This window comes from Mustelus asterias, chromosome 9, assembly GCF_964213995.1.
Source record: "Mustelus asterias chromosome 9, sMusAst1.hap1.1, whole genome shotgun sequence".
Taxonomy (NCBI): Eukaryota; Metazoa; Chordata; class Chondrichthyes; order Carcharhiniformes; family Triakidae; genus Mustelus; species Mustelus asterias.
Window position 1 is genome coordinate 91085986 of NC_135809.1, and position 26864 is coordinate 91112849.

At 59.1% G+C, this 26864-nt stretch overlaps 1 protein-coding gene across 1 annotated transcript in view; it reads right to left on the minus strand.

The window, feature by feature from the left end:
* Positions 1 to 26864, minus strand: part of tsg101a (tumor susceptibility 101a) — a 61484-nt gene that overhangs the window by 30572 nt on the left and 4048 nt on the right. The window contains exons 2-4 of the mRNA XM_078220518.1: positions 9119 to 9203; positions 1308 to 1373; positions 270 to 433 (exon numbers count right to left, since the gene is read on the minus strand). Of these exons, the coding sequence (XP_078076644.1) occupies positions 270 to 433; positions 1308 to 1373; positions 9119 to 9203 (315 nt within the window). The remainder of the gene's footprint in view (positions 1 to 269; positions 434 to 1307; positions 1374 to 9118; positions 9204 to 26864) is intronic.

Here is a 26864-nt window from a genome sequence, read left to right on the forward strand (position 1 = left end):
CATTCACCGCCGCTTCCCTGCAACCCTGAACAAATAATCCAATTTCATTTTGAATGCTTCGATTGAACCTGCCTCTGCTACAGCTTCCAGAGGTGTTGGTCAGCTCTCACCCTCCACCCCACCTTAAGGTTCATAGACCATCAGTACCTGTCTCTCCCTGGGGTTACTGGCTGCAAAATATCCACCTCTTTCTAAGTATACAGAAGCCAGTACTTGCTTGAGAAATGGAGGTACATAGGACTGTCATGTTTGAAACATGTGATACTCACGTGTTTCCACTCATGCAGGTAGGGGAGGTAGATCTTGCCGTTGGCATCTACGTGTTTTCCCGTTTTAATCATCATGGTGCTGGTGGGTTTTACAAAGCAGATGGGAGGGTTGTAAGGATAAGTGTCCAGTAACCAGAGGCACACGGGGATATTGTACATATTTCCTGTGAAGGAAAGAAAAAAATATGAAGAGAAAAGCCTCTCAAGCTTGCAAAAACAAAACAATGGCAGCTCATTTAAGAATGAATAAACTTGGGTGGTGGGGATACTGTTAATTCCAAGTACTCTTGCATTTTGCAGTTTAAAAAAAAAGGCAAGAATCAAATTTATCATTTCCAAGAAGTGGCATACTGATGGGCTAGCTGGACAGGCAATGTCACTAATGGTCAGTGAAGGTTGGAACTCTGTGCCCATCTACTTCCCTTATACACCACCACGCCCACCTCTGGGATACATACAGCAGTCCCCTTCAGTAATATAACTGGAGAAGCCTGCTAAGGATTTCTTAGTGCTGTCAAATTATATTTTAAAAAGATAATTCATTTAATATAAAATTGATTGATCCCTCAAGACTTCACTCCTTATTTAATTGAATGGATGTATACCTGCTTTAGCAACAACATGGCAAAAAATATTGAGAGAGAAGAGTGGAATGGCTATGATCAGAAAATGGTTAACAACAGAAACATGTGAGGTCACTTGTCATGCACAGCTGCAAGTTTCTTGGAGATCAGATGGCAGAGAGTTTAACAATAAAAATACAGGCTTTCTAAGTTGCTGGACATGCTGACTGCACCCAAGATCTTACTCGGTCTCCTGGCTGCTTTGAGATATTCTCAAAACCTCCCTGAATAACAGCTAACACACAAAGCTTGCCCCTCCTGTCACACACACCTCATCTACACCCACCCACCCCACATAGCCTTTTTACACTCTGTCAACCCCAGCAATGTATCCCAACAGGGCTCTTGTATTGCATTTGTTCTGCAAACTGCTCCTTGCATCCAATGCGAGGCTGTTTCATCATTCAGTCCTTACCTCTGTAGCTGACTGGGATAGTCCCGGTGAGACTCATCAGCTCCTGGGAAGAACCATTGTTAAACACTGGAATAAGACAGGAAATAAATCAAGTTACACACAATCATAAAGATTAATGGAAAATCACAAATATCTATGGAAAAAAAAAGTTTAGCTTCACCAATACCTAGGAGGTTAAATACACTTTGGAACATCAGCACAGGGAGCAATGGGGACTCTGCAAATCCTGTGGGAGGATGATGTGGGAGGTAGTGGTTATATAAGAAAGCTGAAAACATTTTCACTCATGATTGTTACCCAATGAGTCCTGCCTGAATTGACACATCAGGTAAGCACTGGGAGGAGCACTGATATTCCTACTGTCAAAAACAGCTCATTGATGCTCAATGCCTGGGTTCACAAAAATTAATGGCCATTTAGGGAGAGCTATTAGATAGTTGGCACCAACATGACTCCATAGCCCAAATGATAGTCTGCACCTTCAGGGATAGTGGGGAGGGAAATAAATTAGATTTACCAGAAATGAAAAGATATTCCACCAGAAAATTCCACCAGCTCTATGACTCGATCTCAGGCAATTGGGACTAGCTGGGAGGGCACATGGCCGGCATGAACCGGTTGAGCCGAAGGGTCTGTTTCCATGCTGTATTGCTCTATGACTCTAAAAGGTTGTAAACTCCCAGTTTCAATAGGCTCAGTCGGTTAAATGCAGAAACTAGGAGCAGGAGTCGGCCATTTGGCCGTTTCAGCCTGCTTCACCATTCAACAGGATCATAGATGATCCTCTATCTCAACACCATACTCCAGCGCTCTCCACATACTCCTTTAGTCTACAAATCTATCTCGTCCTTAAATATATTCAGCAAGTTGGCCTCCACAGCTTTCTGTGGTAGAGAATCCACAGGTTCACCATGCTCTGATTGAAGAAGATTCTCTTCCTCTCAGTCTTAAATGGCCTACCCGTATCCTGAGATTGTGACCCCTTGTTCTAAACCTAAACTCGCATCAGTGGACCAGTAGTTCGGGCCCTGAATTCCCAATGTAAAACATAACCCCGATAATCCCTACAATAGCACTCCCAAAACATAGGCAGTAGCACTGATACACAAGGACTGAACAACACAGCACAGTATTAACACTGACAGAGAGTGAACACCAGTACAGTGTAACACTGACGTGGGTGTGAACACCAGTGCAGAGTGAACAGTCAGCACGGAATCATGCACTGAACAGGCTGTTTATCATTACCTACCATTTAGCTTCTACTGTGATTTCCTTGATCTGTGATACTGGACTGGAAAAGGTTACTAAATTAAGTTATTTGATGAAGCAACAGAGGATAAATGAAGGAAGTGCAGTTGATGTTCTATATATAAATAAATAGACTTTCAAAGGCTGTTTGATAAAGTACCATGTTAGCAAAATAGAAGTCCACAGATTAAATGCACAATAGCTGCACGAATTGGGGATACAGGACATAATTTCAAAATTTGCAGGAAAACAAAACTTGATTATGTAGTAAATAGGGGAGATTAATGAAATAGGCAGGCACGCCACAGTTGAAAGCTACCACAGAAAAGAATTAAGTGATTCATTTTGATGGGAAGAATGAGAGGCAAAGAAACTAAGTAATAAAATATTAATGGAAGTGCACCAACAGAGACACCCAGAGGTGTACATACATAAGTCTTTGAAGGTGACAGGTCAAGTTGACACGGTTAAAATCATACAAGGGATTCATGGCTTTATAAACAGAGGTGCAGAGTACAAAAATAAAGAATATTGAACCTCATAAAGCACTGGTTGGGAAGTAGCTGGAATATTTCGGGTGATTCTCGCACCACTGTTTAGAAAGGATGTCCAGGCCTCAAAAAGGGTGCAAATGAGATTTATTTGAATGGTACCAGGGATTAATGACTTTAGTTTTGCAGGAAGACTGGAAAACTGAGTTTGTACTTCTTTTAGCAGAGAAAGTAAGGGAGATTTGATAGAAGTAGTTAAAATTTTGAAGACTATCGATAGAGTAAATAAGGAGAAACTGTTTCCAGTTGAAAAAGGTCAATAACCAGAAGTGACAGATTTAAGATAATTGGACAGAGGGCAGCACGTGGGAAAAATAATTTATGCAGCAAATTATGATCTGGAATGCACCTGTCTGAAAGCTGGAAGGAAATTCAATAAAACGTTCAAAGGGAATTGGATAAACTGGAAAAAGGAAAAAAAGTGCTAGGCATAGTGAAAGAACAGGAGAATGAGACTAAGTGAATATCGCTTTCAAAGAGTTGCCAGAGACACAATGGATCTAATAGTTTCCTTCTGTGCTGTATCACTCTATGATTCGATGACTGATTTTGAGGTTGTGCAGAAAACAGTGTTGAAAGCTGAAAGGATAGGGGCCTATGAAGACTAAAAGAACAGTATTATTGAACGGTTACTGTATCGGAGAAGGCATTGCCAGCTCTTTGCAAGAGCACAGCTAATCCAATTGGGCATTTTTAAAAATATATTTCTTTTGAAGATTTCTCCCCTTTTTTTTTAAACAAATAATGCAACAATCCCTCAAGGGCGGGTACATTCCAGCATAACCATTTTTCCACAAGGACACACAGAAAAAGACAAGACAACACCAACGCAGTTGGTTTGGATTGTTCATTATTCATTGCGCCTCCAAAAATACAAACAGTGAAAGGATGTTGCAGAGATTGAGGGAAAACAGGATAAGGACATGAGTACACGGCATAACAGTACACACCTTCACTTACAGGACACTAGAGACAGAGCCACATAACTTATGGAAGCCATACAACCCACACAGCACACCCTCCAACAAAACAAAGGAGACCCACATCAATCATAAGCAAAGAACATTTCCCGTACTGCCAATGTCAGGGTAACTTCTCGAGCTCTTCAAGGATACTAAACCATCAGGATTTAATTTTGACACAGGTCAAAGGCAAAGTGGGCAGACCCCCACACCCTTGGCACCAAAAGGATATAACAGGATCAAACCCATGTCCTGAACTTAAAGTAATGCAGACAGTGTGATATTCTAGGCTAAGTCTCCCCTGCTCCATCAAAGGAGCATGCTGAGGGATGTATTCCATTTAAACAATTGTATTCCCCACACATTCCAGGATTTTCAAAATAGCTATTGCCATTGTGTATTCAGCAAAGGAGAAGTTAAAGTTAAAAGTTTATTTATTAGTCACAAGTAAGGCTTACGTTAACACTGCAATGAAGTTACTGTGAAATAATATAGGATATTGACACAGGTATAGAAAAGGCTGGTCAGCCAGAGATTCTCACATCACACTTAGGTGCACACTAAAGCATACTTCCCTATCTCAGGCTATACTGGAGGCGTGATGTATAAAACGATTTATTTTCCCAGGATATGTGCTCTGTCTGCATCCATTACAGGCGTCCGTCAGAAATTCTTTGACCCCAAAAATACAGAAAATATGGTGACACTAATAGTTCACCAGCTGAGGAGACTCATTAGGCCTTCCACAACCTCTACATCAAACCACCTACCAAATCTCCCCACAGTGGCGCTACTCATAAGAGCCATGATGAGTAAAAGATACCACATAGTAGACACCACCATTTTAAATGTAAGGATTATAAGAAAAGACAGATAAATATCACACAACCCTGGTTACATGCAACTGGCATGCTCCCCAACACTCTCAAGCTCTTTAAGGATATTAAACCAATCAGATTCAATTTTGATATAGGACCAGAAGCAATGTAGGCGGTTCCCCCCCATGCCATCCTGCACCCCTGGCATAACAAGGATATAGTAGGATCAAATCTGTGTCTTAAACTTGGGAATAATTAAAGGAAATGGACGTCCCTGTTTTACAAAGGATATTAGGTGGAATTCACCTCAATGTTCATATACGAATTCACCCCTATTAACATGATAAATAACATCACAAAATCAAAAAAGGAATGTAATGACAGGGAGTCCAGGATTAGTGATCAATTGCAGATTGACTGCAAATTGTCATCCAGAGTTGAGAGGCGCCAAAGCCTTAGTAGGTTTGTCAAACTGCCTTAAGAATCCTCAAGATTAATATGCTCAGTTTCTGTGTCAAGATTAAGAAAATGTGGCAGCCAGTTCTCAAAAGAATTTTAGCTAAAAGGAGGAGTGTCACACGGACACTCCTCCTCCGACCCCAGCTCTCCTAATCGACCAGGATCTCTGACATTACATGTAACTTATTTCCCAAGGATTGAAAGCAGGCCTCCACCAAGGAAGCTGCATTTGTGACAGCAAGGATTCTTTCCTCCGCTTCATCAAGCTTCTTATCAGTACTCTGCAGTTCAACAACCTGAGCACGGAAATTCTATGCCAAAGAGCCGAGTTTGTCGTCTATAACTTTAATCACAGTGGCAATCTTCACCTACAATGCCTTCGACATCACTGAACAAATCGCCAAACTGAGGGCCCAGCTCACCCCAGCTGCCTCCAACTGTTTCTTTCAATTGAGAATTTTCATAACTTTACCCAGCATTTTGTCCCAAAACTTAGCCAAAAATCTTCCAGGAACATAGCGTCATAGAGGTCTACAGCATGGAAACAGGCCCTTCGGCCCAACTTGTCCATGCTGCCCTTTTTTTCAAGCAAGGAAGCTAATCTCAATTGCCCGTGTTTGGCCCATATCCCTCTATATCCATCTTACCCATGTAACTGTCTAAATGCTTTTTAAAAGACAAAAGCCTCTGGCAGCTTGTTCCAGACACTCACCATCCTCAGAGAAAAAATTGCCCCTCTGGACCTTTTGTATCTCTCCCCTCTCACCTTAAACCTATGCCCTCTAGCTTTAGGCTCCCCTACCTTTGGGAAAAGATGTTCACTATCTAGCTGATCAATGCCCCTCATTATTTTATCGGCCTCTATAAGATCACCCCTAAATCTCCTACACTCCAGGGAAAAAAGTCCCAGTCTATCCAGCCTCTCCTTATAACTCAAACCATCAAGTTCCGGTAGCATCCAAGTAAATCTTTCCGGCTCTCTTTCTAGTTTAATAATATCCTTTCTATAAAAGGGCGACTAGGACTTAGCTGCAACAGGCATGCCGATTTGGAGATTTGATGCTTTGGGCATGGACTGTTAGAATACCAGTTTGAGCCTGTAAATTGCCACACTATTTCCAGTTTCAGCCGCACGATCATGAAGTAGCATGTCGAACAGGGGCCAGGTGTTCCCCCTGGGGCACAGTGGACACCTCCCCTGCATTTGCTGGATGGCCTGCAGTGAACAGTGAAGGAAGACCCTGGGGGCAAAATGCCCACATGATCAGGTTAAAATGCGACACAAAAAAGTTGAGCAAAATCCTTTATCACCAAACTACCTACAACTTGATATGGAATACATTTCTAAAGATGGGCTAATTGTCTTGTGTAATTTGGTTTGTGGTGTACAATATATTAATCTTATAATTCATCGCCTCCCTCACTGTGATCTAACCACACCATTCAGGTGTAGGTTCCTCTGTTTTACAAAGCAATGATGTGACAGGCAATAACTTGTGGAATGGTTAACATACAAGATTAAAAATAAATTGACTTGTCCAGAAAGGACTGCTTTAATCGTTCTTAATATAGCGTGCATTATTTTCTTAAGTATAGCATTAATTATATATGCTGTACATTATATAAGACTATGGGGCTGCACGGTAACACAGTGGTTAGCACTGCTGCTTCACAGTGCCAGGGACCCGGGTTCGATTCCCGGCTTGGGTCACTGTGCAGAGTCCGCACACACTCCAGGAGTAGGTTCTTATGAGCATTGCATCAGGATAAACGAAAGGACAGAAAGATTAGTGCCAGAGCTCTTGGAAACACAGCCATTCTCACACTCACATCCAACAGTGCAATTTTTTTTCCTCTTCATATAATTATTCAATTTTCCCTTGAGATCCACAATTCAATCTGCTTCCATGGCACATTCAGGCTGTGTATTTCAAATCTGAACCATTTGCTGCTTTAAACTGGTTTTGGTTCTTTTGCCATTCACCATAAAATGCTAGGTTAATCTGCTTCCGTGGTTTGCGTTCCCTCATACTGTGTCTCTAGTTTAGACGGCATATTTTCCTAGCTGGGTAGGGATCGGCACTTGCACTTTCAGCAAAAATCATTTAAGGAAAGGTTATTTTTTAAGGAATGAAGCGAGTTTAGAATGGAGATATTCACTTTGTTTGGGCTGGGTGCTGAATAAATCCTTTCCATTTGAATTAGATACTATGGAGGTCACACTGCCTCTGACTGGCTGTCCTAAGCTCAGGTATTATTTGACAAGTATATTTATCACTATTTAAAAAGGCAGTTTTTCTCAATCACAGCCATGCTGAAAGGGACTCTGAAGATTCCTGGAATACAACGCACCAAGGGGATAAGTAACAGGTCTGCTGCAAGGAGCTCAATTTCCATTCATGTTATTGGGGGCAGTCGCCAAGTGGAGGCTCACAGGAAGAGAAAGAAATACACAACCAAGCTGTTAATTTTAATTAAGGCCTTTGTCAGGCTGTGGAACCTTAAAAATCTACCTTTCATAACATTCCCATACCATGGCGTTCCATTGCATCAGCATTCCTGGTTATTGTCTCAGGCTGAACCAGATTGTTCTCAATCTCAGTAATCTTCCGCCTTTGAGCAGAGCTTCCTGTATATTCCACATAACATAGACCACTTAGAAGTCACTTAACACTGATTTTGCTTCATCACATCTGCTGCTGAAACCTTCATTCATGCCTCCAGATTGAACTATTGCTCTGCTTTCCTGCCCAACCTCCCATCCTGTGATTATCCAAAGTTCTGTTGTCCATAGGCCTCACCACTCACCTTCACAAGTTCGCATTCACCTAAAGTCTCAAATTTAACATTCTCAAGATTGCACTTAAATCTCTATCTCTGTAACTGCATCCGATACTCAGCCATCTGAATGGAATTCCATCTCAAATCCACTCCCTCCTCATCAAAAATCTTTCATAAAGGTTGTGGCCACTTATCCTGTCTTGAAATTGTTGTTGTCTGCTATCCACCTTGGGATGTTTTCCTATTTTAAGAGCATGAAGATAAATGCAGGTTGCTAATATAGTAGCTTTCTTTGACCCCAACAGTGACTATACTTCAAATGGACTTCACTGGCTGTAGAGAGCTTGGGGCATCCAGAGGTTGTGAAAGGTGCTATATAAATGCAATCGTTTTTTAACTGGGGAGCTTGAGGCAACAACATAGAATTCCAACTGAAGCTGAAGAAGTCGGTATGAGAGAGATGCAGTATGAGTCTGCCAAGGTGCAGGATTGCCAATGGCCCAAGAGTTTGCAACGAGTACTGTTGAAGATGCAGTGAACTGTATGTATAGCAGCAGTTGACTGGATTGGTGAAGATGAGCATCACTACTTTATATGGTCACCAAACTCTATTCAATTACACCTTTCCTTGTCTCAAGGTTTTGATCCCTTGCTGGACTGCAGCTCCTCAAGATTTAGCTGCCTTCTGATAGCTTGCCCAAACATCAGCCTATACGGCCGATTTGATAACAGCAATACCAGTGCCAAACACCATCCTGCTAAAATACACCGGGTAGCATTTAGGAGCAAGGTTCCCCATTTTCTTTGTTAATCCAGGGAAGTAGATTCCAATTGTCCTTATAACATGGATGCCAAAATGACCAAACATGGCCTCTTCCTGATACCTGTGTACAGCTGCTCACTGCCTCAATCAATTAAACATCAGAGGAAACCAAATGCCCTTCAATGAAATGATACAATCCATTTAGATGAATTTTCACCTCACTCACCAAATGCATCAATCACAGGCTTCAGGTCTTTATAGGTAGAGGTAACATTCATGATCTCCCGCACTGTCAGATCCCTGTATTTATACTTTAAAAGGAAAAACACAGTTTAAACCAGAGCAGTTTCCTGGAAATCTCCCTCTCTCCATCTTCAAAAACTGGCAGACCCCCTCTTATTCCTCACCAACCACTCACATTACTCACACTAACTCCATCCACCACTAACTAACCCATTCCCTCCTACAACTCTTCCTCTCTGCACCACTCCCCTGCTCATCCCTGCCCCAACCCACCCTTAGAAATGTGCACAGACCCACGTTCGCACAGTTCCTCTCTCCCCTCCCTCCGCCAGTCTCACTCCCTCTCTCTCCCTGTGCCTGTCTCTCTCCCCTTCCCTCCCTCTGCCAGTCTCTCCCCCTCCCACCCTCTGCCAGTCTCTCCCCCTCCCGCCCTCTGCCAGCCTCTCTCTCACGCCCTCCCTCGGTGCCAGTCACTACCTCCCTCCCTCCCTACCAGTGTCAGTCTACCTATCTCCTCTCCCCCCACCCCCCCCCCCGGGGCCATTCTCTCTCTCCTCCCAGTGCCACTCTCTCCCCCTCCCTGTGCCACTCTCCCTCCCTCCCTCCCTGTGCCACTCTCTCACTCCCTCCCTCCCTGTGCCAGTCTCTCACTCCCTCCCTCCCTGTGCCAGTCTCTCTCTCCCTCCCTCCCTGTGCCAGTCTCCCCCCCCTCCCCCCCAGTGCCACTCACTCTCCCCCTCCCTCCCTGTGCCAGTCTCCCCCTCCCTCCCTGTGCCAGCCTCTCCCTCCCACCCTGTGCCAGCCTCGCCCTCCCTCTAACAGCCTCTCCCTCCCTTCCTGTGCCAGTCACTCCCCCTCCCTTCCTGTACCATTCTCCCTCCCGCTCCCTCCGTGCCAGCCTCTCCCCCCCTCCCGTCCCAGTGCCAGTCTCTCCCCCTTCCTCCCAGTGCCAGTCTCCCCCTCTCTCCCTGTGCCAGTCTCTCCCCCTCTCTCCCCGTGCCAGTCTCTCCCTCTCACTCCCCGTGCCAGTCTCTCCCTCTCACTCCCCGTGCCAGCCTCTGCCTCCCTCCCTCCGCCAGCCTCGCCCTCCCTCCGCCAGCCTAGCCCTCCCTCCGCCAGCCTCGCCCTCCCTCCGCCAGCCTCGCCCTCCCTCCGCCAGCCTCGCCCTCCCTCCGCCAGCCTCTCCATCCCTCCGCCAGCCTCTCCCCCTCCCAGTGCCAGTCTCTCCCCCTCCCTCCCTGTGCCAGCCTCTCCCTCCCTCCGCCACTCTCTCCCCCTCCCAGTGCCAGCCTGTCCCTCCCTCCCAGTGCCAGTCTCCCCCCTCCCTCCCAGTGCCAGTGTCTCCCCTCCCTCCCAGTGCCAGTGTCTCCCCCTCCCCCCATGCCAGCCTCTCCCTCCCTCCCTGTGCCAGTCTCTCCCCCTCCCTCCCTGTGCCAGTGCCTCCCCCTCCCTCCCTGTGCCAGTGCCTACCTCTCCCTCCCTGTGCCAGTCTCCCCCCCGTGCCGGCCTCTCCCTCCTTCCCTGTGCCAGTCCATCCCCCTCCCTCCCTGTGCCAGTCTCCCTCTTCCCGTGCCAGCCTCTCCCCCTCTCTCCCTGTGCCAGCCTCTCCCTCCCTCCCAGTGCCAGACTCTCCCTCCCTCCCAGTGCCAGCCTCTCCCTCCCTCCCAGTGCCAGCCTCTCCCTCCCTCCCAGTGCCAGCCTCTCCCTCCCTCCCAGTGCCAGCCTCTCCCTCCCTCCCAGTGCCAGCCTCTCCCTCCCTCCCAGTGCCAGCCTCTCCCTCCCTCCCAGTGCCAGCCTCCGTTCCCACCCTGTGCCAGCCTCTCCCACCCACCCTCCGCCAGTCTCTCTCCCCTTCCCTCCCTCTGCCAGTCTCTCTCTCCAGCCCTCCCTCGGTGCCAGTCTCTACCTCCCTCCCTACCAGTGTCAGTCTCCCTCTCCCTCCCGGTGTCATTCTCTCTCTCCTCCCGGTGCCACTCTCTCTCTCTCTCTCTCCCTCCCTGTGCCACTCTCCCCCCCGGTGCCATTCTCTCTCTCCTCCCAGTGCCACTCTCTCTCTCCCTCCCTCCCAGTGCCACTCTTTCTCCCTCCCTCCCAGTACCACTCTCTCTCTCCCTCCCTCCCTGTGCCAGTCTCTCCCCCTCCCTCCCTGTGCCAGCCTCTCTCACCCTCCGCCAGCATCTCCCTCCCTCCGCCAGCCTCTGCTCCTTCCCTGTGCCAGCCTGCCCCTCCCTCCCTGTGCCAGCCTCTCCATCCCTCCCTGTACCAGCCACTCCCTCCCTCCCTGTGCCAGTCACTCCCCCTCCCTCCCTGTACCATTCTCCCTCCCGCTCCCTCCGTGCCAGCCTCTCCCTCCCTCCCAGTGCCAGTCTCTCCCCCTTCCTCCCTGTACCAGTCTCTCCCTCCCTTCCTGTCCCAGTCTCTCCCCCTCCCTCCCTGTGCCAGCCTCTCCCTCCCTCCCCGTGCCAGCCTTTCCCTCCCTCCCTGTGCCAGCCTCTCCCACCCTCCCTGTGCCAGCCTCTCCCTCCCTCCCTGGGCCAGCCTCTCCCTCCCTCCCTGGGCCAGCCTCTCCCTCCCTCCCTGTGCCAGCCTCTCCCTCCTTCCCTGTGCCAGCCTCTCCCTCCCTCCGCCAGCCTCTCCATGCCTCCCTGTGCCAGCCTCTCCCTCCCTCCCAGTGCCAGTCTCCCCCCTCCCTCCCAGTGCCAGTCTCTCCCCCTCCCTGTGCCAGTCCCTCCCCCTCCCCCCGTGCCAGCCTCCCCCTCCCTCCCTGTGCCAGTCTCTCTCCCTCCCTGTGCCAGTCTCTCTCCCTCCCTCCCTGTGCCAGTCTCTCCCCCTCCCTCCGTGCCATTCTCTCTCCACCGCCCTTCCCGTGCCAGCCTCTCCCCCTCCCTCCCTGTGCCAGCCTCTCCCACCCTCCCTCCAACAGCCTCTCACTCCCACCCTATGCCAGCCTCCGCTCCCTCCCTGTGCCAGCTTCTCCCTCCCTACCTGTGCCAGCTTCTCCCTCCCTACCTGTGCCAGTCTCTCCCCCTCTCCCCGTGCCAGCCTCTCCCTCCCTCCCAGTGCCACTCTCTCTCTCTCCCTTCCTGTGCCATTCTGTCCTCCTCCCTCCCTGTGCCATTCTCGCTCTCCCTCCCAGTGCCAGTCTCCCCCTTCCCGTGCCAGCCTCTCTCTCTCTCCCTGTGCCAGCCTCTCCCTCCCTCCCTGTGCCAGCCTCTCCCTCCCTCCCTGTGCCAGCCTCTCCCTCCCTCCCTGTGCCAGCCTCTCCCTCCCTCCCTGTGCCAGCCTCTCCCTCCCTCCCTGTGCCAGCCTCTCCCTCCCTCCCTGTGCCAGCCTCTCCCTCCCTCCCTGTGCCAGCCTCTCCCTCCCTCCCTGTGCCAGCCTCTCCCTCCCTCCCTGTGCCAGCCTCTCTCCCTCCCTCCCTGTGCCAGTCACTCCCCCTTCCTCCCAGTGCCATTCTGTCCTCCTCCCTCCCTGTACCATTCTCCCTCCCGCTCCCTCCGTGCCAGTCTCTCCTTTCCTCCCAGTGCCAGTCTCTCCCTCCCAGTGCCAGTCTCCCCCTTCCTGTGCCAGTCTCTCCCCCTCTCTTCCTGTGCCAGTCTCCCCTTCTCTCCCTGTGCCAGTCTCTCCCCCTCTCCCCGTGCCAGCCTCTCCCTCCCTCCCAGTGCCACTCTCTCTCTCTCCCTTCCTGTGCCATTCTGTCCTCCTCCCTCCCTGTGCCATTCTCGCTCTCCCTCCCTCCCAGTGCCAGTCTCCCCCTTCCCGTGCCAGCCTCTCCCTCCCTCCCTGTGCCAGCCTCTCCCTCCCTCCCTGTGCCAGCCTCTCCCTCCCTCCCTGTGCCAGCCTCTCCCTCCCTCCGTGCCAGCCTCTCCCTCCCTCCCTGTGCCAGCCTGTCCCTCCCTCCCTGTGCCAGCCTGTCCCTCACTCCGTGCCAGCCTGTCCCTCCCTCCCTCCGCCAGTCCATCCCCCTCCCTCCCTGTGCCAGTCTCCCCTTCCCGTGCCAGCCTCTCCCCCTCTCTCCCTGTGCCAGCCTCTCCCTCCCTCCGCCAGTCTCTCTCCCTTCCCTCCCTCTGCCAGTCTCTCTCTCCCGCCCTCCCTCGGTGCCAGTCTCTACCTCCCTCCCTACCAGTGTCAGTCTCCCTCTCCCTCCCGGGGCCATTCTCTCTCGCCTCCCGGTGCCACTCTCTCTCTCCCTCCCTGTGCCACTCTCTCTCTCCCTCCCTCCCTGTGCCATTCTCTTTCTCTCTCCCTCCCTGTGCCACTCTCTTTCTCCCTCCCTCCCTGTGCCACTCTCTCTCTCCCTCCCTGTGCCAGTCTCCCCCCCTCCCTCCCGGAGCCATTCTCTCTCTCCTCCCAGTGCCACTCTCTCTCTCCCTCCCTCCCTGTGCCACTCTCTTTCTCCCTCCCTCCCTGTGCCACTCTCTCTCCCTCCCTCCCTGTGCCACTCTCTCTCTCCCTCCCTGTGCCACTCTCTTTCTCCCTCCCTCCCTGTGCCACTCTCTCTCCCTCCCTCCCTGTGCCACTCTCTCTCTCCCTCCCTGTGCCACTCTCTCTCCCTCCCTGTGCCACTCTCTCTCCCTCCCTGTGCCAGTCTCTCCCCCTCCCTCCCAGTGCCAATCTCTCCCCCTCCCTCCCAGTGCCAGTCTCTCCCCCTCCCTCCCAGTGCCAGTCTCTCCCCCTCCCTCCCAGTGCCAGTCTCTCCCCCTCCCTCCCAGTGCCAGTCACTCCCCCTCCCTCCCAGTGCCAGTCTCTCCCCTTCCCTCCAAGTGCCAGTCTCTCCCCCTCCCTCCCAGAGCCAGTCTCTCCCCCTCCCTCCCAGAGCCAGTCTCTCCCCCTCCCTCCCAGTGCCAGTCTCTCCCCCTCCCTCCCAGTGCCAGTCTCTCCCCCTCCCTTCCTGTGCCAGCCTCTCCCCCTCCCTTCCTGTGCCAGCCTCTCCCCCTCTCTCCCGTGCCAGCCTCTCCCACCCTCCCTTCGCCAGCCTCTCCCTCCCACCGTGCCAGCCTCCACTCCCTCCCTGTGCCAGCCTCTCACTCCCTACCTGTGCCAGCCTCTCACTCCCTACCTGTGCCAGCCGCTCACTCCCACCCTGTGCCAGCCTCTCCCTCCCACCCTGTGCCAGCCTCTCCCTCCCACCCTGTGCCAGCCTCTCCCTCCCACCCTGTGCCAGCCTCTCCCTCCCACCCTGTGCCAGCCTCTCCCTCCCACCCTGTGCCAGCCTCTCCCTCCCTCCCTGTGCCAGCCTCCCCCTCCCTCCCTGTGCCAGCCTCTCCCTCCCTCCCTGTGCCAGCCTCTCCCTCCCTCCCTGTGCCAGCCTCTCCCTCCCTCCCTGTGCCAGCCTCTCCCTCCCTCCCTGTGCCAGCCTCTCCCTCCCTCCCAGAGCTGGTCTCTCCCCCTCCTTCCCAGTGCCAGTCTCCCCCTTCCTGTGCCAGTCTCTCCCCCTCCCCCTCAGTGCCAGTTGCTCCCCCTCCCTCCGCCAGTCTCTCCCCCTCCATCCCAGAGTCAGTCTCTCCCCCTCCCCCCATGCCAGCCTCTCCCCCGTCACTGTGCCAGTCTCTCCCCCTCCCCCCGTGCCAGCCTCTCCCTCCCTTCCGGTGCCACTCTCTCTCTCTCCCTCCCTGTGCCATTCTGTCCTCCTCCCTCCCTGTGCCATTCGCGCTCTCCCTCCCTCCCTGTGCCAGTCTCCCCCTTCCCGTGCCAGCCTCTCTCCTCCTCTCCCTGTGCCAGCCTATCCCTCCCTCCGTGCCAGCCTCTCCCTCCCTCCCTGTGCCAGTCTCTCCCTTCCTCCCTGTGCCAGTCTCTCCCTTCCTCCCTTTGCCAGTCTCCCCCCCCTCCCCCCCGGGTGCCACTCTCTCTCTCCTCCCAGTGCCACTCACTCTCCCCCTCCCTCCCTGTGCCAGTCTCCCCCCTCCCTCCCTGTGCCAGCCTCTCCCTCCCCCCCTCCGACAGCCTCTCCCTCCCACCCTGTGCCAGCCTCTCCCTCCCTTCCTGTGCCAGTCACTCCCCCTCCCTTCCTGTACCATTCTCCCTCCCGCTCCCTCCATGCCAGCCTCTCCCTCCCTCCCTTCCCAGAGCCGGTCTCTCCCCCTTCCTCCCAGTGCCAGTCTCTCCCCCTTCCTCCCAGTGCTGGTCTCCCCCTCTCTTCCTGTGCCAGTCTCCCCCCTCTCTCCCTGTGCCAGTCTCTCCCTCTCACTCCCGGTGCCAGCCTCTGCCTCCCTCCGCGTGCCAGCCTCTCCCTCCCTCCCCGAGCCAGGCTCTCCGTCCCTCGCTCCCTGTGCCAGCCTCTCCCTCCCTGTGCCAGCCTCTCCCTCCCTCCGCCACTCTCTCCCCCTCCCAGTGCCAGCCTCTCCCTCCCTCCCAGTGCCAGTCTCCCCCCCCTCCCAGTGCCAGTGTCTCCCCTCCCTCCCAGTGCCAGTCTCTCCCCCTGTGCCAGCCTCTCCCTCCCTCCCTGTGCCAGTCTCTCCCCCTCCCTCCCTGCCAGTGCCTCCCTCCCCCTCCCTCCCTGTGCCAGTGCCTCCCCCGTGCCAGCCTCTCCCTCCTTCCCTGTGCCAGTCCATCCCCCTCCCTCCCTGTGCCAGTCTCCCTCTTCCCGTGCCAGCCTCTCCCCCTCTCTCCCTGTGCCAGCCTCTCCCTCCCACCCTGTGCCAGCCTCCGATCCCTCCCTGTGCCAGCCTCTCCCACCCACCCTCCGCCAGTCTCTCTCCCCTTCCCTCCCTCTGCCAGTCTCTCTCTCCAGCCCTCCCTCGGTGCCAGTCTCTACCTCACTCCCTACCAGTGTCAGTCTCCCTCTCCCTCCCGGGGTCATTCTCTCTCTCTCCTCCCGGTGCCACTCTCTCTCTCCCTCCCTGTGCCACTCTCTCTCTCCCTCCCTGTGCCAGTCTCCCCCCCGGTGCCATTCTCTCTCTCCTCCCAGTGCCACTCTCTCTCTCCCTCCCTCCCAGTGCCACTCTCTTTCTCCCTCCCTCCCAATACCACTCTCTCTCTCCCTCCCTCCCAGTGCCAGTCTCTCCCCCCCTGTGCCAGTCTCTCCCCCTCCCTCCCTGTGCCAGCCTCTCTCACCCTCCCTGTGCCAGCCTCTCCCTCCCTCCGCCAGCCTCTGCTCCTTCCCTGTGCCAGCCTCCCCCTCCCTCCCTGTGCCAGCCTCTCCATCCCTCCCTGTACCAGCCACTCCCTCCCTCCCTGTGCCAGTCACTCCCCCTCCCTCCCTGTACCATTCTCCCTCCCGCTCCCTCCGTGCCAGCCTCTCCCTCCCTCCCAGAGCCAGTCTCTCCCCCTCCTTCCCAGTGCCAGTCTCTCCCCCTTCCTCCCAGTACCAGTCTCTCCCTCCCAGTGCCAGTCTCCCCCACTCTTCCTGTGCCAGTCTCTCCCCCTCCCTCCCTGTGCCAGCCTCTCCCTCCCTCCCCGTGCCAGCCTTTCCCTCCCTCCCCGTGCCAGCCTCTCCCTCCCTCCCTGTGCCAGCCTCTCCCTCCCTGTGCCAGCCTCTCCCTCCCTGTGCCAGCCTCACCCTCCCTCCCTGTGCCAGCCTCACCCTCCCTCCCTGTGCCAGCCTCACCCTCCTTCCCTGTGCCAGCCTCACCCTCCCTCCGCCAGCCTCTCCATGCCTCCCTGTGCCAGCCTCTCCATGCCTCCCTGTGCCAGCCTCTCCCTCCCTCCCAGTGCCAGTCTCTCCCCCTCCCTCAAAGTGCCAGTCTCTCCCCCTCCCTCCCAGTGCCAGTCTCCCCCCTCCCTCCGTGCCAGTCTCTCCCCCTCGCTGTGCCAGTCCCTCCCCCTCCCCCCGTGTCAGCCTCCCCCTCCCTCCGTGACAGTCTCTCTCCCTCCCTCCGTGACAGTCTCTACCCCTCCCTCCCTGTGCCATTCTCTCTCCACCTCCCTTCCCGTGCCAGCCTCTCCCCCTCTCTCCCTGTGCCAGCCTCTCCCACCCTCCCTCCGCCAGCCTCTCCCTCCCACCCTATGCCAGCCTACGCTCCCTCCCTGTGCCAGCTTCTCCCTCCCTACCAGTGCCAGCTTCTCCCTCCCTACCTGTGCCAGACTCTCCCACCCTCCCTGTGCCAGCCTCTCCCTCCCACCCTGTGCCAGCCTCCGCTCCCTCCGTGCCAGCCTCTCACTCCCTCCCTGTGCCAGCCTCTCCCTCCCTTCCTGTGCCAGTCTGTCCCCCTCTCTTCCGGTGCCAGTCTCTCCCCCTCTCTTCCGGTGCCAGTCTCTCCCCCTCCCTCTCAGTGCCAGTTGCTCTCTCCCCCTCCGTGCCAGTCTCTCCCCCTCTCCCCGTGCCAGCCTCTCCCTCCCTCCCAGTGCCACTCTCTCTCTCTCCCTTCCTGTGCCATTCTGTCCTCCTCCCTCCCCGTGCCATTCTCGCTCTCACTCCCTCCCTGTGCCAGTCTCCCCCTTCCCGTGCCAGCCTCTCTCCCTCCCTGTGCCAGCCTCACTCCCTCCCTCCCTGTGCCAGCCTCTCTCCCTCCCTCCCTGTGCCAGCCTCTCTCACTCCCTCGCTGTGCCAACATCTCTCCCTCCCTCCCTGTGCCAGCCTCTCTCCCTCCCTCCCTGTGCCAGCCTCTCTCCCTCCCTCCCTGTGCCAGCCCCTCTCCCTCCCTCCCTGTGCCAGCCTCTCCCTCCCTCCCTGTGCCAGCCTCTCCCTCCCTCCCTGTGCCAGCCTCTCCCTCCCTCCGTGCCAGCCTCTCCCTCCCTCCCTGTGCCAGCCTCTCCCTCCCTCCCTGTGCCAGCCTCTCCCTCCCTCCCCGTGCCAGCCTCTCCCTCCCTCCCCGTGCCAGCCTCTCCCTCCCTCCCCGTGCCAGCCTCTCCCTCCCTCCCCGTGCCAGCCTCTCCCTCCCTCCCCGTGCCAGCCTCTCCCTCCCTCCCCGTGCCAGCCTCTCCCTCCCTCCCCGTGCCAGCCTCTCCCTCCCTCCCCGTGCCAGCCTCTCCCTCCCTCCCCGTGCCAGCCTCTCCCTCCCTCCCCGTGCCAGCCTCTCCCTCCCTCCCCGTGCCAGCCTCTCCCTCCCTCCCCGTGCCAGCCTCTCCCTCCCTCCCCGTGCCAGCCTCTCCCTCCCTCCCCGTGCCAGCCTCTCCCTCCCTCCCCGTGCCAGCCTCTCCCTCCCTCCCCGTGCCAGCCTCTCCCTCCCTCCCCGTGCCAGCCTCTCCCTCCCTCCCCGTGCCAGCCTCTCCCTCCCTCCCCGTGCCAGCCTCTCCCTCCCTCCCCGTGCCAGCCTCTCCCTCCCTCCCCGTGCCAGCCTCTCCCTCCCTCCCCGTGCCAGCCTCTCCCTCCCTCCCCGTGCCAGCCTCTCCCTCCCTCCCCGTGCCAGCCTCTCCCTCCCTCCCCGTGCCAGCCTCTCCCTCCCTCCCCGTGCCAGCCTCTCCCTCCCTCCCCGTGCCAGCCTCTCCCTCCCTCCCCGTGCCAGCCTCTCCCTCCCTCCCCGTGCCAGCCTCTCCCTCCCTCCCCGTGCCAGCCTCTCCCTCCCTCCCCGTGCCAGCCTCTCCCTCCCTCCCCGTGCCAGCCTCTCCCTCCCTCCCCGTGCCAGCCTCTCCCTCCCTCCCCGTGCCAGCCTCTCCCTCCCTCCCTGTGCCAGCCTCTCCCTCCCTCCCCGTGCCAGCCTCTCCCTCCCTCCCCGTGCCAGCCTCTCCCTCCCTCCCCGTGCCAGCCTCTCCCTCCCTCCCCGTGCCAGCCTCTCCCTCCCTCCCCGTGCCAGCCTCTCCCTCCCTCCCCGTGCCAGCCTCTCCCTCCCTCCCCGTGCCAGCCTCTCCCTCCCTCCCCGTGCCAGCCTCTCCCTCCCTCCCCGTGCCAGCCTCTCCCTCCCTCCGTGCCAGCCTCTCCCTCCCTCCGTGCCAGCCTCTCCCTCCCTCCGTGCCAGCCTCTCCCCCCCTCCGTGCCAGCCACTCCCCCCCTCCGTGCCAGCCTCTCCCCCCCTCCGTGCCAGCCTCTCCCTCCCTCCGTGCCAGCCTCTCCCTCCCTCCGTGCCAGCCTCTCCCTCCCTCCGTGCCAGCCTCTCCCTCCCTCCGTGCCAGCCTCTCCCTCCCTCCGTGCCAGCCTCTCCCTCCCTCCGTGCCAGCCTCTCCCTCCCTCCGTGCCAGCCTCTCCCTCCCTCCGTGCCAGCCTCTCCCTCCCTCCGTGCCAGCCTCTCCCTCCCTCCGTGCCAGCCTCTCCCTCCCTCCGTGCCAGCCTCTCCCTCCCTCCGTGCCAGCCTCTCCCTCCCTCCGTGCCAGCCTCTCCCTCCCTCCGTGCCAGCCTCTCTCCCTCCCTCCCTGTGCCAGCCTCTCTTCCTCCCTCCTGTGCCAGTCACTCCCCCTCCCTCCATGCCATTCTGTCCTCCTCCCTCCCTGTACCATTCTCCCTCCCCCTCCCTCCGTGCCAGTCTCTCCTTTCCTCCCAGTGCCAGTCTCTCCCTCCCAGTGCCAGTCTCTCCCCCTCTTCCTGTGCCAGTCTCCCCCTCTCTCCCTGTGCCAGTCTCTCCCCCTCCCTCCCTGTGCCAGCCTCTCCCTCCCTCCCTGTGCCAGCCTCTCCCTCCCTCCCTGTGCCAGCCTCTCCCTCCCTCCGTGCCAGCCTGTCCCTCCCTCCCTCCGCCAGTCCCTCCCTCCCTGTGCCAGTCCATCCCCCTCCCTCCCTGTGCCAGTCTCCCCTTCCCGTGCCAGCCTCTCCCCCTCTCTCCCTGTGCCAGCCTCTCCCTCCCCCAGCCTCTCCCTCCCTCCCTCCGCCAGTCTCTCTCCCCTTCCCTCCCTCTGCCAGTCTCTCTCTCCCGCCCCCCTCGGCGCCAGTCTCTACCTCCCTCCCTACCAGTGTCAGTCTCCCTCTCCCTCCCCGGGCCATTCTCTCTCTCTCCCTCCCTGTGCCACTCTCTCTCTCCCTCCCTCCCTGTGCCATTCTCTTTCTCTCTTCCCTCCCTGTGCCACTCTCTTTCTCCCTCCCTCCTTGTGCCACTCTCTCTCTCCCTCCCTGTGCCAGTCTCCCCCCCCTCTCTCCCGGTGCCATTCTCTCTCTCCTCCCAGTGCCACTCTCTCTCTCCCTCCCTCCCTGTGCCACTCTCTTTCTCCCTCCCTCCCTGTGCCACTCTCTCTCTCTCCCTCCCTGTGACACTCTCTTTCTCCCTCCCTCCCTGTGCCACTCTCTCTCTCCCTCCGTGCCAGTCTCTCCCCCTCCCTCCCAGTGCCAATCTCTCCCACTCCCTCCCAGTGCCAGTCTCTCCCCCTCCCTCCCAGTGCCAGTCTCTCCCCTCCCTCCCAGTGCCAGTCTCCTCTCCCCCTCCCTCCCAGTGCCAGTCGCTCCCCTTCCCTCCAAGTGCCAGTCTCTCACCCTCCCTCCCAGAGCCAGTCTCTCCCCCTCCCTCCCAGAGCCAGTCTCTCCCCCTCCTTCTGTGCCAGCCTCTCCCCCTCTCTCCCGTGCCAGCCTCTCCCACCCTCCCTCCGCCAGCATCTCCCTCCCACCGTGCCAGCCTCCACTCCCTACCTGTGCCAGCCTCTCACTCCCTACCTGTGCCAGCCTCTCACTCCCTACCTGTGCCAGCCTCTCACTCCCTACCTGTGCCAGCCTCTCACTCCCTACCTGTGCCAGCCTCTCACTCCCTACCTGTGCCAGCCTCTCACTCCCTACCTGTGCCAGCCTCTCACTCCCTACCTGTGCCAGCCTCTCACTCCCTACCTGTGCCAGCCTCTCACTCCCTACCTGTGCCAGCCTCACTCCCTACCTGTGCCAGCCTCTCACTCCCTACCTGTGCCAGCCTCTCACTCCCTACCTGTGCCAGCCTCTCACTCCCTACATGTGCCAGCCTCTCACTCCCTACATGTGCAGCCTCTCACTCCCTACCTGTGCCAGCCTCTCACTCCCTACCTGTGCCAGCCTCTCACTCCCTACCTGTGCCAGCCTCTCACTCCCTACCTGTGCCAGCCTCGCGCTCCCTACCTGTGCCAGCCTCTCGCTCCCTACCTGTGCCAGCCTCTCACTCCCTCCGCCAGCCGCTCCCTCCCACCCTGTGCCAGCCTCTCCCTCCCACCCTGTGCCAGCCTCTCCCTCCCTCCCTGTGCCAGCCTCCCCCTCCCTCCCTGTGCCAGCCTCCCCCTCCCTCCCTGTGCCAGCCTCCCCCTCCCTCCCTGTGCCAGCCTCCCCCTCCCTCCCTGTGCCAGCCTCCCCCTCCCACCCTGTGCCAGCCTCTCCCTCCCTCCCTGTGCCAGCCTCTCCCTCCCTCCCTGTGCCAGCCTCTCCCTCCCTCCCTGTGGCAGCCTCTCCCTCCCTCCTTGTGGCAGCCTCTCCCTCCCTCCCAGAGCTGGTCTCTCCCCCTCCTTCCCAGTGCCAGTCTCCCCCTTCCTGTGCCAGTCTCTCCCCCTCCCCCTCAGTGCAAGTTGCTCCCCCTCCCTCCCTGTGCCAGTCTCTCCCCCTCCATCCCAGAGTCAGTCTCTCCCCCTCCCCCCGTGCCAGCCTCTCCCCCGTCACTGTGCCAGTCTCTCCCCCTCCCCCCGTGCCAGCCTCTCCCTCCCTTCCGGTGCCACTCTCTCTCCCTCCCTGTGCCATTCTGTCCTCCTCCCTCCCTGTGCCATTCTCGCTCTCCCTCCCTCCCTGTGCCAGTCTCTCTCCCTCCCTCCCTGTGCCAGCCTCTCTCCCTCCCTCCCTGTGCCAGCCCCTCTCCCTCCCTCCCTGTGCCAGCCTCTCCCTCCCTCCCTGTGCCAGCCTCTCCCTCCCTCCCTGTGCCAGCCTCTCCCTCCCTCCGTGCCAGCCTCTCCCTCCCTCCCTGTGCCAGCCTCTCCCTCCCTCCCTGTGCCAGCCTCTCCCTCCCTCCCCGTGCCAGCCTCTCCCTCCCTCCCCGTGCCAGCCTCTCCCTCCCTCCCCGTGCCAGCCTCTCCCTCCCTCCCCGTGCCAGCCTCTCCCTCCCTCCCCGTGCCAGCCTCTCCCTCCCTCCCCGTGCCAGCCTCTCCCTCCCTCCCCGTGCCAGCCTCTCCCTCCCTCCCCGTGCCAGCCTCTCCCTCCCTCCCCGTGCCAGCCTCTCCCTCCCTCCCCGTGCCAGCCTCTCCCTCCCTCCCCGTGCCAGCCTCTCCCTCCCTCCCCGTGCCAGCCTCTCCCTCCCTCCCCGTGCCAGCCTCTCCCTCCCTCCCCGTGCCAGCCTCTCCCTCCCTCCCCGTGCCAGCCTCTCCCTCCCTCCCCGTGCCAGCCTCTCCCTCCCTCCCCGTGCCAGCCTCTCCCTCCCTCCCCGTGCCAGCCTCTCCCTCCCTCCCCGTGCCAGCCTCTCCCTCCCTCCCCGTGCCAGCCTCTCCCTCCCTCCCCGTGCCAGCCTCTCCCTCCCTCCCCGTGCCAGCCTCTCCCTCCCTCCCCGTGCCAGCCTCTCCCTCCCTCCCCGTGCCAGCCTCTCCCTCCCTCCCCGTGCCAGCCTCTCCCTCCCTCCCCGTGCCAGCCTCTCCCTCCCTCCCTGTGCCAGCCTCCCCCTCCCACCCTGTGCCAGCCTCTCCCTCCCTCCCTGTGCCAGCCTCTCCCTCCCTCCCTGTGCCAGCCTCTCCCTCCCTCCCTGTGGCAGCCTCTCCCTCCCTCCTTGTGGCAGCCTCTCCCTCCCTCCCAGAGCTGGTCTCTCCCCCTCCTTCCCAGTGCCAGTCTCCCCCTTCCTGTGCCAGTCTCTCCCCCTCCCCCTCAGTGCAAGTTGCTCTCCCTCCCTCCCCGTGCCAGCCTCTCCCTCCCTCCCCGTGCCAGCCTCTCCCTCCCTCCCCGTGCCAGCCTCTCCCTCCCTCCCCGTGCCAGCCTCTCCCTCCCTCCCCGTGCCAGCCTCTCCCTCCCTCCCCGTGCCAGCCTCTCCCTCCCTCCCCGTGCCAGCCTCTCCCTCCCTCCGTGCCAGCCTCTCCCTCCCTCCGTGCCAGCCTCTCCCTCCCTCCGTGCCAGCCTCTCCCCCCCTCCGTGCCAGCCGCTCCCCCCCTCCGTGCCAGCCTCTCCCCCCCTCCGTGCCAGCCTCTCCCCCCCTCCGTGCCAGCCTCTCCCTCCCTCCGTGCCAGCCTCTCCCTCCCTCCGTGCCAGCCTCTCCCTCCCTCCGTGCCAGCCTCTCCCTCCCTCCGTGCCAGCCTCTCCCTCCCTCCGTGCCAGCCTCTCCCTCCCTCCGTGCCAGCCTCTCCCTCCCTCCGTGCCAGCCTCTCCCTCCCTCCGTGCCAGCCTCTCCCTCCCTCCGTGCCAGCCTCTCCCTCCCTCCGTGCCAGCCTCTCCCTCCCTCCGTGCCAGCCTCTCCCTCCCTCCGTGCCAGCCTCTCCCTCCCTCCGTGCCAGCCTCTCTCCCTCCCTCCCTGTGCCAGCCTCTCTTCCTCCCTCCTGTGCCAGTCACTCCCCCTCCCTCCATGCCATTCTGTCCTCCTCCCTCCCTGTACCATTCTCCCTCCCCCTCCCTCCGTGCCAGTCTCTCCTTTCCTCCCAGTGCCAGTCTCTCCCTCCCAGTGCCAGTCTCTCCCCCTCTTCCTGTGCCAGTCTCCCCCTCTCTCCCTGTGCCAGTCTCTCCCCCTCCCTCCCTGTGCCAGCCTCTCCCTCCCTCCCTGTGCCAGCCTCTCCCTCCCTCCCTGTGCCAGCCTCTCCCTCCCTCCGTGCCAGCCTGTCCCTCCCTCCCTCCGCCAGTCCCTCCCTCCCTGTGCCAGTCCATCCCCCTCCCTCCCTGTGCCAGTCTCCCCTTCCCGTGCCAGCCTCTCCCCCTCTCTCCCTGTGCCAGCCTCTCCCTCCCCCAGCCTCTCCCTCCCTCCCTCCGCCAGTCTCTCTCCCCTTCCCTCCCTCTGCCAGTCTCTCTCTCCCGCCCCCCTCGGCGCCAGTCTCTACCTCCCTCCCTACCAGTGTCAGTCTCCCTCTCCCTCCCCGGGCCATTCTCTCTCTCTCCCTCCCTGTGCCACTCTCTCTCTCCCTCCCTCCCTGTGCCATTCTCTTTCTCTCTCCCTCCCTGTGCCACTCTCTTTCTCCCTCCCTCCTTGTGCCACTCTCTCTCTCCCTCCCTGTGCCAGTCTCCCCCCCTCTCTCCCGGTGCCATTCTCTCTCTCCTCCCAGTGCCACTCTCTCTCTCCCTCCCTCCCTGTGCCACTCTCTTTCTCCCTCCCTCCCTGTGCCACTCTCTCTCTCCCTCCCTGTGACACTCTCTTTCTCCCTCCCTCCCTGTGCCACTCTCTCTCTCCCTCCGTGCCAGTCTCTCCCCCTCCCTCCCAGTGCCAATCTCTCCCACTCCCTCCCAGTGCCAGTCTCTCCCCCTCCCTCCCAGTGCCAGTCTCTCCCCCTCCCTCCCAGTGCCAGTCTCTCCCCCTCCCTCCCAGTGCCAGTCGCTCCCCTTCCCTCCAAGTGCCAGTCTCTCACCCTCCCTCCCAGAGCCAGTCTCTCCCCCTCCCTCCCAGAGCCAGTCTCTCCCCCTCCTTCTGTGCCAGCCTCTCCCCCTCTCTCCCGTGCCAGCCTCTCCCACCCTCCCTCCGCCAGCATCTCCCTCCCACCGTGCCAGCCTCCACTCCCTACCTGTGCCAGCCTCTCACTCCCTACCTGTGCCAGCCTCTCACTCCCTACCTGTGCCAGCCTCTCACTCCCTACCTGTGCCAGCCTCTCACTCCCTACCTGTGCCAGCCTCTCACTCCCTACCTGTGCCAGCCTCTCACTCCCTACCTGTGCCAGCCTCTCACTCCCTACCTGTGCCAGCCTCTCACTCCCTACCTGTGCCAGCCTCTCACTCCCTACCTGTGCCAGCCTCTCACTCCCTACCTGTGCCAGCCTCTCACTCCCTACCTGTGCCAGCCTCACTCCCTACCTGTGCCAGCCTCTCACTCCCTACCTGTGCCAGCCTCTCACTCCCTACCTGTGCCAGCCTCTCACTCCCTACATGTGCCAGCCTCTCACTCCCTACATGTGCAGCCTCTCACTCCCTACCTGTGCCAGCCTCTCACTCCCTACCTGTGCCAGCCTCTCACTCCCTACCTGTGCCAGCCTCTCACTCCCTACCTGTGCCAGCCTCGCGCTCCCTACCTGTGCCAGCCTCTCGCTCCCTACCTGTGCCAGCCTCTCACTCCCTCCGCCAGCCGCTCCCTCCCACCCTGTGCCAGCCTCTCCCTCCCACCCTGTGCCAGCCTCTCCCTCCCTCCCTGTGCCAGCCTCCCCCTCCCTCCCTGTGCCAGCCTCCCCCTCCCTCCCTGTGCCAGCCTCCCCCTCCCTCCCTGTGCCAGCCTCCCCCTCCCTCCCTGTGCCAGCCTCCCCCTCCCACCCTGTGCCAGCCTCTCCCTCCCTGTGCCAGCCTCTCCCTCCCTCCCTGTGCCAGCCTCTCCCTCCCTCCCTGTGGCAGCCTCTCCCTCCCTCCTTGTGGCAGCCTCTCCCTCCCTCCCAGAGCTGGTCTCTCCCCCTCCTTCCCAGTGCCAGTCTCCCCCTTCCTGTGCCAGTCTCTCCCCCTCCCCCTCAGTGCAAGTTGCTCCCCCTCCCTCCCTGTGCCAGTCTCTCCCCCTCCATCCCAGAGTCAGTCTCTCCCCCTCCCCCCGTGCCAGCCTCTCCCCCGTCACTGTGCCAGTCTCTCCCCCTCCCCCCGTGCCAGCCTCTCCCTCCCTTCCGGTGCCACTCTCTCTCCCTCCCTGTGCCATTCTGTCCTCCTCCCTCCCTGTGCCATTCTCGCTCTCCCTCCCTCCCTGTGCCAGTCTCCCCCTTCCCGTGCCAGCCTCTCTCTCTCCCTGTGCCAGCCTATCCCTCCCTCCCTGTGCCAGTCACTCCCCCTCCCTCCCAGTGCCAGTCTCTCCCTTCCTCCCAGTGCCAGTCTCTCCCTTCCTCCCAGTGCCAGTCTCTCCCTTCCTCCCAGTGCCAGTCTCTCCCTTCCTCCCAGTGCCAGTCTCTCCCTTCCTCCCATTGCCAGTCTCTCCCTTCCTCCCAGTGCCAGTCTCTCTCTTCCTCCCAGTGCCAGTCTCTCCCTTCCTCCCAGTGCCAGTCTCTCCCTTCCTCCCAGTGCCAGTCTCTCCCTTCCTCCCAGTGCCAGTCTCTCCCTTCCTCCCAGTGCCAGTCTCTCCCTTCCTCCCAGTGCCAGTCTCTCCCTTCCTGTGCCAGTCTCCCACTTCCTGTGCCAGTCTCTCCCCCTCTCTTCCTGTGCCAGTCTCTCCCCCTCTCTTCCTGTGCCAGTCTCTCCCCCTCTCTTCCTGTGCCAGTCTCTCCCCCTCTCTTCCTGTGCCAGTCTCTCCCCCTCTCTTCCTGTGCCAGTCTCTCCCCCTCTCTTCCTGTGCCAGTCTCTCCCCCCTCTTCCTGTGCCAGTCTCTCCCCCTCTCTTCCTGTGCCAGTCTCTCCCCCTCTCTTCCTGTGCCAGTCTCTCCCCCTCTCTTCCTGTGCCAGTCTCTCCCCCTCTCTTCCTGTGCCAGTCTCTCCCCCTCCCTCCCAGTGCCACTCCCGCTCCCTCCGTGCCAGTCTCTCCCCCTCCCCGTGCCAGTCTCTCCCCCTCCCTCCCTGGGCCAGCCTCTCCCTTCTTCCGAGCCAGTTCCTCCCCCTCCCTCCGAGCCTGTTCCTCCCCATCCCTCCGTGCCAGTCTCTCCCACTACCTCCCTGTGCCAGTCACTCCCCCTCCCGCCGTGCCAGTTCCTCCCCCTCCCTCCCAGTGCCAGTCTCTCCCCCTCCCTCCCAGTGCCAGTCTCTCCCCCTCCCTCCCAGTGCCAGTCTCTCCCCCTCCCTCCCAGTGCCAGTCTCTCCCCCTCCCTCCCAGTGCCAGTCTCTCCCCCTCCCTCCCAGTGCCAGTCTCTCCCCTTCCCTCCCAGTGCCAGTCTCTCCCCCTCCCTCCCAGTGCCAGTCTCTCCCCTTCCCTCCAAGTGCCAGTCTCC